We start from the raw sequence: 16176 nt of genomic DNA, 5'->3' as shown, positions 1-16176 counted from the left end.
TTCATATAAAATAAGAATTACTCATAACGGCTTTAGCCCTTATTTCTGCAACTGGTCATATGGTCATAACTTATATATATACCACCTTCTACTACTAGTTTCATATTCCCCTTACCCTCAGCCAGTGCCTCAGCTGGGTGGTTTCTTTGGTGACTCAAATGTTTGTTCCAGGAGAGTCTGGGACATTAGCAATACAGCCTAAATTGGGTTGTTGTAGTTTTCCATTCACTGTGATCATAGGACCTGGAAGCAAGACTAAGAAGCAGCCTAGGAGACATCCTGCATTCTAGACATACTCCTCCTTGCTCCCACTGAGTAGTAGCAATCCAACTCTCCTTGATGTCCCCTCCATGATGAAAACAGTGCAGTGGAATCAAGCTGCCACAGGAAGCTGACTTATGCCCTTAGGGAATGGTTCCACATCGGGTGCTCAGTTGGTCTCTGCAGTTGGCAGGTAGGACACTCAACAGTGGCTTTGTTGTATTCGTCTTGGTGAGTGGAAGTCCATGTTTCTTATCCCATGCTTAACCTCCCATCCTTGCTGAGGTGGCCATCTTGTGAGCCCACTGGGCAATGATAAGAGTGGTAAGGGAAGGAGGCTGATAGACATCCACAAAATGGGTCATCTTATCCAGCTGATTAAAATTCTGTACGTAGGTTGCCCTCTGAAGAGCATTTACATGGGATGCAAATATATTTATACTCTGTTCCCACTCAGAGGGCTCTATCCACATACTTCTTCTTCAGACCTCCTTGTCACCAATCTTCCAGTCACGTCTTTCCAAGTTCCTGACCATACAGCCAAACCATTAACCATATCTCAGGAATCAGTGGATACCCATATCTCTGGCTACCTCCACTTTCAGGAAAAGCAAACAACCTGGTGCACTGTTGCACATTCTGCTCCCCAGAGGCTTCTCTTCCCTGTTTTGCAGGGTCATCTTGGAACGGGGCCATAGTGCTGTCCACATCCAGGTGCTACCAGTAGATCATGCAAAACCATCTGGAAACCAAACCAGAATTTTTTTTTTCCTTAGCAAACTGGTCAGAGAATTCTTCATGAGGCCACAAGTGATAACCAGGGGGAAAATTGCTGTATAAGTAGGGCCATGGTCATCTGGACCACTTCCTTATGCAACTTACTTGCATCTCCAGAATCTTCTTGAGCCCAGTCTCGTATATATGAAGTGCGGCTGGGCATGCCCGACTTAATGGATGACTTTATGAGTCACACAACACCAGGTCATTAAGCACAGCTTAGGTCTAATGGTAATGTGGTGGTCCACTGTCAAGCATTCAGTGTACACTAAGGCCACATGGTAAGTAAGAAGCTGCTTTAAAAAAAAAAAAAAAGCAAGTTTTATATATAGAATTTTATATGGCTTTGCTCCAAAATCCTGAGAGTCTGTACTGCAGCTCTTGTTTAAGAGGTTTCCAGGTGCTCCAGACAGTAACGCTATCTTCCCCTCAACACGTCATACACCATTGAGTCTGCTGGGTCATAGGGCCCAAGTGGCAGACCAGCGTATACCACAGCCTGAACCTGCTACAAAACCTTCTATTGTTTGGAGACCCACTCAAAATTGGCAGCTTTTTGGGTCATTTAGTAAATGGGTCAGACTAGTGGACAAAAATGAGGTATATATTGCTTCCAAATTCTAAAGGGGTCTACTAGGTCTTCTACCCTTTATTGGTGGTAGCATGGGGCCAGATGTCACAACTTGTTCTTCACATGGAAAAGATATCTTGACGTGCCCCAGACCTCTGAATGCCTAGAAGCGTCTCCAAGATGGCAAGCCTCTACATTTTTGTGGGCCTTCTTTACCCCTCCTGGCCCATATGTCTCTTAATAACGTGCATAAAGATGTTAATACTTCCCACTCAGCAATCAGCAGAATATCATTAAGGTATTAGACTAGCATGATGTGCTATGGAATGGAAGGGTAATCAAGATTTCTGCAACCAGATTATGACAGAGAAGTAGAGAGAGAGATCTTTCAGCTAAAACAGTGAAGGCATATTGCTGGCTCTGCCTGCTGAAAACAGACTGCGCTTGATAATCTTTTCAAAAGATCAGCAAACCATGGCCCAAAATAAAAATCTGGCCCACCACCTGTTTTTATAAATAAAGTTTTATTGGAACGCAACCCTTTTCATTCATTTACATATTGTCTATAGATGCTTTTGCACTACAATGCAGATTTGAGTTGTTGTGACAGAGATCTATGGCCCACAAATCCTAAAATATTTACCATCTGGCCATTTACAGAAAAGTTGCTGATCTCTGATAATGAGGAAAATACATTTGCCTTATTTATAGCTATGAGCCAGGTGCAAGAGGATATGTTGATTTGCTTCAGCAATGAAAGCACATCTGGAACAATGGCTGCAATCAGAGTTACCACCTAATTAGGTTTACAAAAATCCACTGTGGTTATACAAGTTTCATCTGTTTTCTGTAAGGTAAATAAGCAAGCTGAATGGAGATGTGGTAGGATTCACCATGACTGCATCCTTTCAGTCCTTCATAGTGGCACGAATCTCGGGAATCCTTCCATTAATATGACATTACTTTACTGTTTTCATAAATAGATGCAGTTCTAGTGGCTCCCACTTGGTCTTTTCTGCCATACTAGCCTTCACTCAATGAGTCAGAGAATCAATGTGGATTCTGCCAGTTGCTGAGTGTGTCTACTCCAGTTACGCATTATAAAACTGGGCACACACCCACAGGCTAGATTCAGGTACCCACTGGGACCACTATGAAAAGAACCTGAGCCAAAACTCCATTGATCATCTGACAGCGATTTTTTTAAGGCCCTACTCTGACTGTTGGGTTACAGTGACATTCTGGGTCTCTAAGAATTAGTTCAGTTCAGAGCTAGTATCTAGGAATCCCTTAAAAAGTCTGACTCTTTCTCTTTCCCCAGCACAGAGTCATCCTGGTAAATAATAACAAATCCTTTGGAGGAAGGCTAAAAGGAAGACCAACAGTATAAATATTTGGCAGTATGGCATGGTCCTTTCTCAAGAGTACCTGGCTTCCCCTTTATTCAAGTGACCCCAGGTCTGTGAAATGACTCAAGTCTGGGAAATGACTGAGTAACTGAGGCTGTCTACTTTGGTGATTCAAGTCGGACTTTTCTGTTCATTAGATCAAGTAAAACATTAGTGGTGACACCCATCTGCTTTAACTGTAGGGACACTATGATTAACTAGCTAATGCCAAAGATCTCTGCAGGTTAGGCTACTCTAATTACTGCTTTGCCTCTGTTGCCCATTATGGTAACTAAATCTACCTTGACTTTGGTAATTAAATGCTGCCACTTGGCCCCTGCCATCCTATGATCCCATCATCCGCATCCCCATTTAAGGATCCCAGTTCAATGGTAGCAGTTCCCAACTGCAATTACTTGCCTAGAGAAGAGCCACCACAGAACTCTTCAAGGATGCTGGGACTTCCCTCGTGACTCTATTTCTCACTGCTTTGGTAAAGAGTGTCTCCCGTGGGTCCTCCTGAATATAGTGCGAGGCTGGGTGAGCAGGTCTTATATGATTAATCCACTAATATTCCAATTTCCTTAAAGCATACAATTTCCTGAATAGCTTCCTCTATAATATATGGAAGAAGTTTGGCATTTCTACTTCATGTAATGAGAGGTGCCTTTGGGTCCAGATTTTGGGTCAACCAATCAAACAAACCATTAAATCTATTCCATGCTCATTCAACACACTGAATCTGGAATCTCTGATTAGTGAGCCAATATTTGGCCCAATCCAACTTTATATTCCTTCCATCCTGATCTTGCATCCTTAAGATCTATTCCCAAACATATTCTCTAAGTTTCCTTATAAATGGGCAAAATTATGCTGGGGGACACATTACCTTTAAGAAAGCAATACTAAAACTGATAGCTGACTTCTCAAAAAAAAAAAAAATGAAAGCCAGCAAAATGGAATAACATCTTTAGGGTACTGAAAGAAAAATACATACCAACCAAAAATTCCAGTGAAATATTATTCAACATTGAAAGTGAAATAACTGAATAAAGAGATAAAGATAAAATAATACATAAAGGTAACAATATCTTTCAAAATAAAGGTGAAATAAGGATGTTTTCAGGCAAAAAAAACAAACCCTAAAACCAAAAAAACAAAACTCAAGAGGCACCTGTGTGGTTCAGTCAGTTAAGTGTCTGACTTTGGCTCAGGTCATGATCCCAGGGTCCTGGGATTGAGCCTCGTGTGGAGCTCCCTGCTCAGCGGGGAGTCTGCTTGTCCCTCTCCCTCTCCCTTTGCCCCTCCTCCCACTTGGGCTCTCTCTGTCTCTCAAATAAATAAAATCTTTAAAAAAAAAACAAAACAAAAACTCCAGGGAGTTCTTTAGGGCAGAAGGAAAATAACCTAGAAAGAAATCAGGAATTGAAGGGAGGAATGAAGAACAGAGGAAGTAAATATGCAATAAATATAAATGGAAACTTGCTGCTCATAATAATAATAGTAATGTCTTGTGGGGTTTAAACTATATATATATTCCATTTATATAAAGCATCTGATAACAATCCAAAGAGCAAAAGGCAATTAATGAAATTAAGATATTTTAAGGTCCTAGCATTATCAGAGAAGTGATAAAGGTAATAATTTGTATTAAACTATGTCAAGGATATATGTTATACTCTCTAAGCTAACTGTTAAAAAGAAAATAATGTACAGTTATCAATTTTTAATAAATATATAATAATAAATATAACAATATTAAATAATAATAATGAATTAACAAATAGAAAAAATGGAAATAAAAAAATCTTGATTAATCCAAGGAAGGTACGATATGAATGAAAAGGAAACAAAAAACATAAAATAGAAAACAAATAATTAGATGGTAAACAAAAATCCAAATATATCAGCAATTACATTAAAAGGATTAAATATTCCAAAAAGAGAACTAAGACTGTCAGACTGGGCAGAAAAAAAAACCAAAAAACAAAAAAAACCCATATGTTGTTAACAGACATGTCTTATTTTTTAAGCACATAAAGTTGAAAAGTAAAAAGATGAAAAAATGTACTGTGCAAACAGCAACCAGCTATATTACAGGAGACACAGTAGAATTTAAGGCAAGAAGCATTATTCTCATAACAGGGACATGCATAAAGATAAAGGAGTCAATCCATCAGTAAGTTACCAAAAGTCAAAATCTGAATATACACATAACATAGCTTCAAAATAGAACAAAAATTGGCATAATTAACAGTAAGAAAAAAAAAGCCATAATCATAGCAGATGACTTCATCACATCTCTCAAAAGCTGACAGAACAAGCCAATCATCACTAGGGGTATAGAAGATCAGAACCATGAACTTGACTTTTAGAACACTGCATCTGAAGATGACAGAATACATATTACATCATTCCACGAATCTGAAGTTCAAAATGAGGCAAAACTAATGTATGATGTTAGAAGTCAGAACAGCAAGAGCCCATGGCAAGGGTTGGGGACTGGGAATGGGCATTAAGAGGCTCCTTCAGAATGCTCTTTCTTGATGTGAGTGCCCACTGTCCCTGCCATTCACTTTGTGATAATTCACTATGCTTTACACATACGAGTTTTCTGTGTTTATTATACTTCTATTAACATTTTTACATGAAGAAAGGGGGAAACCTTTGGGTTTCATAGCATTGAAAATTACTGCTTTCCATGATCTGACTCCTGGCCACCTCCCTAACTGCGTATGCATTCAACTGCTTTCCTCAATCACCTACCTACTCGAGCCACGCTGCCTTCCTCACATACGCCAACGTCTTTCCCATCAGAAGGTATACGCACTTGCTGTTGTCACTGCCAGAAGTGTTCTCTCTCCTCGGCGCAAAGCTAATTTCCTTGCTGTATTATGTGGCACCTCCTCAGAGAGGACTTCTTTGTCCACTTGATTTAAAATAAGACTTCCCCAAATCATCTTCTCTCCCCTTACTCTAGTTTACTCTTTATATAGTGGGTCTTTGGTCTTTCCCTAGGATGTAACGTGTGTGTGTGTGTGTGTGTGTGTGTGTGTGTGTGTTGCTCAATAAAGATTGTATTACAGAATGAATATTGAGTCTTTGGAATTTCCTTAGGCTTCCTTTGTGCCTTGGTACATAATCAAATTTTGTGAATGTTCCATCTATGCTTGAAAATGTGGTATCTTTGATTGGTATAAATTTCTACATAACTTTTAGTTCAAGCTTGTTAATCATGTTATTCAAATGCCCTGTATCTTTTCTTATTTTCAGAGCTTGATGTATCTGTTCACGTTAGGGGTGAATTAAAACCTCCAAGTACTTGGGGCGCCTGGGTGGCTCAGTCGGCTAAGCGGCTGCCTTTGGCTCAGGTCATGATCCCAGGGTCCTGGGATCGAGCCCCGTGTCAGACTCTCTGCTCAGCAGGGAGCCTGCCTCTCCCTCTCCCTCTGCCCCTGCTGCCCCCCCCACCTGTTCTCTCTCTCTGTCAAATAAATAAAATCTTAAAAAAAAACCCTCTAGGGGCACCTGGGTGGCTCAGTCGGTTAAGCGGCTGCCTTCGGCTCAGGTCATGATCCCAGGGTCCTGGGATCGAGCCCCACGTCGGGCTCCCTGCTCAGTGGAGAGTCTGCTTCTCCCTCTCCCTCTGCCTGCCTCTCTGCCTACTTGTGCTCTCTCTCTATCTCTCTGTCAAATAAATAAATAAAATCTTTAAAAAAAAACAAACCCTCTAAGTACAATAGATTGTCACTTTATCTCTGTAGTTCTGTCAGCTATTGCTTTCTATATTTTGTGTCTATACCATATATTTTGTCTATATCAAGTATATTTACGAACATAAAAATTATGTCTTCTTGATCCACTATTATTTTGCCAATATGTTATATCTGTTTTTACCTCTTGTGGTGTTTTTCATCTTCATTCTATTTCGTCTATACTTGTTAACCTGGTTTTTCTTTGTTTCATATTTCTAAGGTACATCTTTTTCTATTCTTTATTAGAGCCTATCTTTACCCTTTTGTTTTAAACATGCCTTTTCTAGAAAATATGGTACTAGGTATTTTTAAAAATCTATTCTATGCATCTCTGGCTTTTAATTGGTGAGTTTAGTCCATTTCTGTTTATTATAATTAATACAAAAACCTATTTTGTTTTCTATTTTTCATGCTTCGATATATTTTTTACCATATTCCATTGGATTGAGCAAAATTTTTGGTATACTTTGTATTTTTATTTTTCTAGTGGCTCTTCAGAATTAAACACTACATTTCCCAACCACCAGATGTGGTCATGTAAGTTCTGGCTGATGAAATGTTAGCAGAAGTGTGGAACTTTCAGAAAGGATTTGTTAAAAGGGAAGAAGCAGACCCTTTTCCCCTTGCTTCCTCCTGCTACTTTTCCCAAAATTGGAAACTGGACGTGTAGCACCTATGTGGGACCACAAAGTGATTTTGAGTATGGCAGTGATAGATGGTATACAGAAAGTTAAGAGTCTATCTCTATGATAATGTCCTAATACTAGTCCTGGCTACTGACCAGGCAAAATTCTTTTACCTGAAAGGGAAAGAAACTTTTTTAAGTCACTGTTATTTGGGATTTTTTTTGTCACGTGCAGCTGCTGGACCTAATATGGCATAGCTCAATTCCAGGAATTATTTCTTTTATTGTAATTAATCTCTTAGCCCATGAGATGAATGTGTATCTCCCTTGGTATACACCCAATTAATTTGTGGCACTTGGCCTTTCTGTCTGGACTTCTTCCACCCTAATTCCCACACACAGTGGGTTTCCTCAAAAGTAGAGCCTGAGATGAAGACTTGACTGTAAGTAGTTTACTTCAGATCCTGGGAAGTGAGGGTGTAGGGAGAATAAGAACGAAGGAACAAAGGCATAAGAGGGCTATTGAGGTCACTACTGTGGTCAGTAGGTACTTGATCCTACTGGGACCTCCCGAAAAGTGCTCAGAACACTTCCTAGAATTGTTTCCCACCACAGAGACAGGACACTGGAGTATTTACCCATTAGATTCCAAACCCTGTTGGCTAAGAGTTGTCCTCATGGGTTCAACTCCACCATGCTTTTGGAAGGAGCAGGCTCCCCATACAGAATTTTCAGGGGCAGAAATTCTAACGAGAGTAGCATGAGACTGAGATGAGAAGCTGTCACCATGAGGTGAGTCTGAACTTGCACAGAACTGCCCACCACAGCTGCAACCGCAATCAGAAATGGGCAAAGGGAATGTGGTAGCGGACACCAGTGGGACCTGCTATTCTGGCCGAGGAGTTTTCACAGTTGCTATGTAAGTTTCTGAAATCTATCGGCTTCCTCCTTGTTGCTATGGCAGCTGTAGAGCTGAGTTCCGGAAATGAAGTGTGTAGTCTATGCAAATTCACCATTTTATCTTGAACCAAACTCCCAATTTTAGAAACTCACTTCTCCCTGAGCTTTTTCACATGTTTTCCTATCTCTTTGACTGCTTTTTTCCAGTGAATTCCTCTTCCCTATTCTGGCCCTTAAATGCAAGGAGTCCTCATGTTTATATTCATTCTTTTTTCTTTCACTATACTATCGCACTGAACTATCTCCCTCATTTCCGCGTCTCATTTACCATCTATAAGAGATAACTTTTCCAATCTTTATTTCTAGCCCAAATCTCTCTCCTGATTTCTAATTCAGATTTATCACCCCATACTAGACATGCTCACACAGATTCATCATACAGGTCAGCAAATCTAACATATTAAAATAAAAAGATCTTATCTTTCCATATCTCAGTTACAAGCAACCTCAGTCTTCACCTAACCTCATGCAAGCTAGAAACTCCACAACATCTTTGCTTTCTTCTTTTCTCATATTTAATCATTTACAAAAGTTGGGTTGCTCTCACCACATCTTTCAAGACTACTCTCTCCTTTCTATTCCCATAGTAATTAACCTTTATAATCTTGTCTGAGTTTTTTTTTTTTTAAAGATTTTATTTATTTATTTGACAGAGAGAGACACAGCGAGAGAGGGAACACAAGCAGGGGGAGAGGCAGAGGGAGAAGCAGGCTTCCTGCTGAGCAGGGAACCCGATGTGGGGCTGGATCCCAGGACTCTGGGATCATGACCTGAGCTGAAGGCAGACGCTTAACGACTGAGCCACCCAGGTGCCCCTTGTCTGAGTTTTTAAAGAAGTACCAAAAATGGTTTCTTGCCTCTAGTTTCTCCCCTTGCCAAATAAAAGGCATAGTGTTTATACCAGTATATAATTTAATCAAGAAGTTTTACATGGTTTGTTATGAAAGCCCCTATCCTTCCTCCAAAACTCCCAATTTCCTGCTCCACAGAAGAATCTCTTTCAACACCTTGAGCAAACTCTTATTAACTTCCTTTCTTTAAATAATATGCCCGTAATTTCACTTCATGATATTTCTGTTCTAACCAATATCTAATGTTTCCTCATGACAGATGATAAGGATTTAGCTTCTCTCTCTCTCTCTCTCACACACACACACACACGCCCCGCCCCCACTTCCACCACATATCCATCCTTTCATCTTCCCAATATAGTAGCAATAACATAACTTTAATTAGATCAGTGTTTACATTACTACAGTTATATAGACATATTTGTAGTCGAGCCATGTATGTATTATGATTACTTGTTCCTACAGAATATTTTATTTTCCTTGGTGTTCATAATGATCTCATTTTTTTCTTTGCTTAGTTTTCTTTGTATTTATCACTAGTTCAACCTCAGACTCTCCTATCTTGTAAATCTCCTCAAACACATAGATAATCCATCTGTAAGTTTTATCTTCTTGAGGACATCTCTTCTGACCTGTTCCAGTCTGGACTGGTTGGTTGGCTGTCCCAACTTGATGCATAGTTATCCTGGAATTCTGCTTCACCAACACCCTAGGAATTTCCTTCACCTCCTTCTGATGATGCGCCCTCTGATCTGATTCCTTTATCCCTTTTCCCTTTGGTTTACTCCCTGAGGTTTCATGGAGCATGTCTTCTGATAGCTTCTTGAGAGTGCAAGGTAGGAGAAATTTTCAATACCCTGCACAACTGAAATGATTTATTTTATCCTCATACTTGACAATTTCTTAGTATAGAATTTTAGATTGAAATTATTTTCAGAATTGTAAAGGCATTGCCCCAGTGCCTTCTTAGTTCCCATGCTGTTGTAATTCTTAATTCTCTGTATGGACTTTTCTTTTTTTCTCTCGTTGGAAACTGTGTAGGATCTTCTCTAAACGCGGTGTTCTGAATTTCACAGTAACATCCACTAGAGTGAGTCTATTTTCATTCATAGTTCTGGCATTTAATTGAAAATTCATGTCTTTCAGATCTGTAAAATTATATTGAATTTTTAGTTCAATGATTTCCTCCCTCTGTTCACTCCAATTATTCAGATGTTGGATCCTGGATCAGCACTCTAATTTTTGAAAAACTTTCCCATTTTTCATCCCTATATCATTTTTGTCCTAGTCTCAGAGAAAATATTTCAAATTTATTTTCTATCCTTTTTATGTTGTTTTTCATTTCTGTTATCATATTCTTGATTTCTAAGATTTCCTTTTTGTACCCTAAATGCTTTTTAAAATAGCATACCATTCTTGTTTTAAAAAATGCTATATCTTTTATCTGAGAATATTAATGATTGTTTTTAAGTTTTCTTCTCCACCTCTTCCTATCAACTGCAATTAATTGTTCCTTCCAAGTTTCTTTTTTGTCCTGACTTTTCTTTTGGTCTCTGTCATTAACTTTTTTCAAATTGTTGATGACCCAGACTCTCTGATCCCATTTAAGAGAGGTGCATGAAGAAACTCAGTGGACGCTCCAAGCATGCGTACAAGCTTGTCAACTACAGGCTGCACTGTAGTGTTGTATGGGTTCCCTCTTCAGTACCTTTAGGTCTTTTCTCTTAGACTAATCAGATTCTCCAGAGAGGACCCTACCTATCTTCTTGTGGGGGGAGGGAGGGTGGTGGTCAGCCTGATGCTTTCATTCTGGGGGCCAAGAAGAGGATGAGGGTTGGGGATGTGTTCAGTATACACAATTATCTACCTTCACTTTGATGTGATTTGAAGGTTGGGATTGAGAGCCAATGGCCAAGAAAGAATTCTTGAGATGTCTTCAGTGCAAAAAGATGGTTTTATTAAAGCACAGGGACAGGACCTGTGGGCAGAAAAGAGCTACACTGGGGTTGTGAGGTGGGGCTTTGGAGGTGGGGGAAGTAAAGACAAAGGGAGGTTTCCAAAAGGACTTTCATATACTAAAGGAGACTCACAGGATCCTGGAGGTCTACCTATTGTTAGGAAAAGGTCATTTATTACTGTTTAGTAAATCCTCAGTCATGAGACCCTTCAGATGTGTATCAGTGGGCCACATGCTTGGAGGATGATGGCTGTAACTTGGGGTAGAGATAAAGGAAGTCTCCAAAGGAATTTTTGTATTTTAAAGAAGACTTACAGGATCCTCCAGGTCAGGCTAAGGTTGCCTTTTGCCCTTAGCAAAGTGTCAACATCGAGGCAGTTGAGCTCCCAGAGAAAGGTCACTCTATGGGTTTCAAGGGCTTGCCAATGGGCTGTAGGCAGTAAGGAAATTTAATTTTTTCTTTTGCCTTTGATTCCCACATCAACTTTATCCTCCTCTTCCTTCCTGACAATATGAAGCCTCAGATCTTTCCTGGAATTAGTCTCTAATCTGAAACCAGGGTGGAGAAGGGGAAGTCAGCCAATCTTGTACCTCGGGGATGATCCATCTACTTCTAAACAAGCTTTCAATCCATCCTGCTATTTTCAGTCCCACTTTTACCTCTATTTCCAGAGGTACTTATTGCTACTGACTTCAAAGTCATTGAGAAGGTTCTGTAAATGTATTAATATATCACTTCGGATCTTAGTTTTCTTAATTGTTGCCTTAGGATTCAGCTTTCCTAAGGCACCATATCAGTTATTCCCTTTACCACTACTTTCCAATTCTCAAAATTTTGTTGCCATTTCCTCTCTTAATTTGTTTGTCCTTTTGGGCTTATACTCTGAGAAATCCCTTTACTGTAATTGTAGTAGCATTTAGGGAGGAAATGTTGCTAAATTCAATCTTATCTATTTAACCAGAAGTCTGCCAAACTTTGGAAGTAGGTATCATCTAACTCTCTGTCCTCATCCAAACTGAGTTTCAGTTTTATGGATTTTTCTGTGACCTTGCTGATTAAACTTCGTTCAGTAAAGGATTTAGCAAACTCATTCACTCTGAAGTGTAATGAATGATAGAATTTGATGTATTCTCTCTCTCAAGGGTATTTTAATTTTTAGTGGGGACTAAATTTCTTATTTGACTTAAGTCAACAGAATAAAAAAATAAAGTGCTAATTGAGGAATTTCAGGTTCTCATATCTAAGTGGCTTGGAGGCCAGGGAAGCCTGTATTATGCTTTCTCAAATCACACCTTGTTGTGGGAGGTCCAACCCTGCCCATGTGTCACTACAAACTTTCTAGAATGAGAAGAGTATCTGCTCAATTATAATTCTAGCCCAACTTGTATGTCTTGGAACCTAGATATCAGGGAGATGAATCATCTTCCTAAATATTGATATTAATCTTGAGCAAAACATTTTTTATGATGTTCATAATAAGTATACAAAGACGGGCATCATCAAATGCAAACAACTCTCAATAAGCCTGTGTTAAACAGACCCTCTTTTACAATTAGTGGTTGTAAGGCATTATGAAAATACAAAATGCCACATAAATGTATTTATTAGGTCAGGAAAATAATTATGGTTAATAATATGACTAACCACCTCAAGCTGTGTGCATGATAAAAAATATGTCCTCTTGGTTGAAGCAGACACAATTAGCCAGAATTTGGTAGGGCACATTTCAATTTTTAAGCAAACAACATAGGGTGCCTCCAGCATTCTGGAGACTAGTACACAGAAAATTAAAGTCACATTTATTTACCTGCATTGCGAGGATATAAGCAACAGAAACAGAGGAGAAAAGAAGACAAAACTACAGACAGTTCCCAGTTTACAATGGTCTGACTTACGATTTTTTTGACTTTACGCTGGTGTGAGAGCGACAGGCATTGAGTAGACACCGTCCTTGGAACTGGATCTGTTCCCAGGCTAGTGATACGCCGAAGGGTGCTCTTGCGATGCCCTGCGGCAGCAGCTTCCACGGCTCCCCGTGGGCCGCTAGGGTAAATAACTGATGGACTTAAACTCATTGTCTGTCACTTTCAGTACAGTTTTCAATAAAGTACATGAGGTATTCAGCACCACTATGTAACAGGCTTTGTGTTAGATGATTCTGACCATCTGTACCTTAATGTTAATAAGTATTTGTCCTGAGCACATTTAGGTAGACAGGTAGACTAAGCTATGATGTTCTGTAGGTTAAGTGTATTAAATGCATTTCGACTTAAGATATTTTCAACTTATGGTGGAGGTATGGGGACATAACCCCACTGAAGGTCAGGGGAGATCTATAGTTAAAGTGTCCTCCTTGGGGCTCCTGGGTGGCTCAGTCGGTTGTGCATCTGCCTTCAGCTCAGGTCCTGAACCCAGGGTCCTGGGATGGAGCCCCGCACCCGGCTCTCTGCTCAGCAGGGAGTCTGCTTCTCCCTCTCCTTTTACCCCTGCTCCTGCTCTCTAATAAATAAATAAATACAATCCTTTTTTTTTTTTTTTTTTAAGTGTCCTCCTTAAACCTTGACTTCTGGCTCTACCATTTTGTTAAATACTAGTATTACTACTAATAATAATGGTAATAACAATGTAACTACTAACAATAATGTACTGCTTACTATGGACTGGACATGGTTAAAGTATTTTACATATGTTAATACATTTCCACACAACCTCTCACGGTAGGTGCTATTCTCCCCAATTTCACAGATGAAAAAACTAAAGCACAAAGAGATTAAAAAACTTGCCACGGTGAGGGGCAGAGGGATTTAAATTCAGACTACCCACCTCCAGAGACTAGCTCTTACCACTCCACACCGCTGCTACTTTTCTGCTTTTTTTCTGTTCAACAAACTCAATTACAAATCCGTATTTTCTTTTTTTTTTCTTAATTTTTTTTTTTATTTATTTATTCATGAAAGTCAGAGAGAGAGAGAGAGGCAGAGGCAGAGGGAGAGAAGCAGGCTCCCCGCCTAGCAGGGAACCCGATGCGGGACTCGATCCCAGGACCCTGGGATCACGACCTAAGCCGAAGGCAAACGCTTAACCATCCGAGCCACCCAGGCGCCCCAACAAATCCGTATTTTCATCACCAGTTATGCAAAACTTACTCCACGCTCACCTTATCAAGAACTTAACGGTCCTTTTGATAAAATACCAATACTAGCAAAAACAAACACAAAGTTCTCCAGGATATGAACATTTTCATAACTTGTATCAACCCAACCTAAAATTTACCACGGCGCCCTGTGCTTCTTCAAAGTTTGGCGAATATACTGTTGCATAGTGTTTTTAAGAAGCCTCCGCCCAAGGATTTACAATGTAGCCCCACTCACCTGTCGTATGCATTTAGCAGAATCCCTCCAGATTCTTTCCCTCACTGTTTTCCAGTATCATCTGATAAACAGAATAGAAAATACAATACTGAATGCCCTGCACCTATCAAACAAGTTACAAACTATTGACTGAACCATCTTACTATTTGTCCATTTGGGGCTTCCTGTTTTAATGGTGAATAATTAACAATTAATAATATATTTTCCAGTTAGCAAAGCCATTTCACCAACATTAATTGATTTGTTCTAATTCTTAGCATTTAAATGCACGGACCATTTTTGCCTTAGGAATACTGTACTGTTTCTTACGAGTCTCCCAAATCTGCCCTTAAAAGACGAACCTCGGAATATTATGTACAGATATGGCTACGTTTCCCTACAAAATCGGCCTGTTACTGCCCCCGCAGAAACAAAACTGGGAAGCTGGCTGAATTTTTCAAACGTGAGACGACAGTGTCCGAGGCGCGCGGGAGCAGGGAGAGGGCGGCGCCCGCGCCCCTCGGGTTCCCGCCCCCCGCCGGCTGCGGCCTCTCCGCGCCGCTTCTCCCGCCCCCGCGGCGTCCAGCCGCCCCGCCGCTGGGCAGGCCAGGTCGGGGCCTCCCCGGGCCGCGGCGGCGCCCCCTGCAGGCCGCCGCGGGCAGAGCGGGCGGAAGGAACCCGAGCCGGGCTGCCACCGTGTCCGAACCGGAGCCTCAGCCGCCGCCGGAGCGTCGCGGGGTCCCGAGTCCGAGCCGAACGCCTTCCTCGCCGCCCGCCGCGTCCCAGCGCCCGCCGGAGCCGCCGCGCCGCCCGCGCACCCCCGAAGCGGCCGGGCCCGAGCCCGCCTCGGCCCTCTGCTCGTCCTCCCCGCCCCGCACCGGCCTTCACTCTGGAGCCGCCCCGGCAGCCGCAGCAGGGGCGGCGGCGGCGGATCGAGGAGCTCTCCAGGTCGTCCCGGGAGAGGCTGCTGCAGTCCCGGGACAAGATGTTCTCCAAGTTCACCTCCATCCTGCAGCACGCCGTGGAGGCGGTAAGGCCGCGGGCAGCGGGTTCACGACAGGCCGGGGATGGCGGCGGCCTACGTTCCCTGCGGCCTCGGCCTGGGCCTCGGGGGCCCGGTTCCCGCGGAGGGGCGAGGCCGGGGCGGGCGCTCCGGGGCGCGGCGGGGCCTCCGGGGCCTCGGGCCTGGCTCGGAGCAGGCCCCCTCCTCGCCGTCCTGCCCCGGGCCGGCGCGGGTCCCTGTGCGTCCGCGGGAGGGTGGGCGGGGGTGCCCCGGCAGGACAGGCGCTCCGGGCCGGGGCGGGGGTCGCCTGACTCCTGGATGGGGACGGTGGATCGGGAGCACCTGGCGGGGCCGCAGGGCGCACCCCCGGACTCCCGGACCGTTAAGCTGCTCCGGATAAAAGGTGGTCAGCGTGGAGCAGGACAAAAGAAATGGCCAGACTTGGCTGGGGCTTGGGTTTGGCTTGGTGTTGTGTTGACTTTGGAAGGTGGGGTGGGCAGGAAGGTGTGCCCCTGCTGGGGGTGGGGGGTGGGGGCGACTCTGGGAGGAGGCAGCCCTCTAGACCCCGTTTCGTAATCCTGCTGGCTTTGCCTCCGCAGGCCTCACGGCCGATCTCAGCTGCCCTGTATTGATTGTTGTGAAATAGGAGTTTGGAGGGGTCTGGTCGAGTATGGTCT

The 16176-nt window shown here is 42.3% G+C and overlaps 1 protein-coding gene and 1 long non-coding RNA gene across 2 annotated transcripts in view; one reads left to right on the top strand and one right to left on the bottom strand.

The window, feature by feature from the left end:
- The window catches only part of LOC145722132 (uncharacterized), a 35915-nt gene extending 20724 nt beyond the window's left edge, over window positions 1–15191 (bottom strand). The window contains exon 1 of the long non-coding RNA XR_014146181.1: window positions 13042–15191. This is a non-coding gene — a long non-coding RNA (uncharacterized LOC145722132). The remainder of the gene's footprint in view (window positions 1–13041) is intronic.
- A 136-nt stretch (window positions 15192–15327) lies between these two features.
- FHIP2A (FHF complex subunit HOOK interacting protein 2A) overlaps window positions 15328–16176 on the top strand; it is a 33753-nt gene continuing 32904 nt past the window's right edge. The window contains exon 1 of the mRNA XM_081823447.1: window positions 15328–15526. Coding sequence (XP_081679573.1) covers window positions 15482–15526 — 45 coding nt within the window. The 5' untranslated portion in view covers window positions 15328–15481. The remainder of the gene's footprint in view (window positions 15527–16176) is intronic.

The sequence above is a fragment of the Leptonychotes weddellii genome, chromosome 6 (assembly GCF_054177405.1).
Source record: "Leptonychotes weddellii isolate Sample4059 chromosome 6, ASM5417740v2, whole genome shotgun sequence".
Taxonomy (NCBI): domain Eukaryota; kingdom Metazoa; phylum Chordata; class Mammalia; order Carnivora; family Phocidae; genus Leptonychotes; species Leptonychotes weddellii.
Note: the sequence above shows the minus strand (reverse complement) of the source record. Positions and strands in the feature narration are given on the sequence as shown.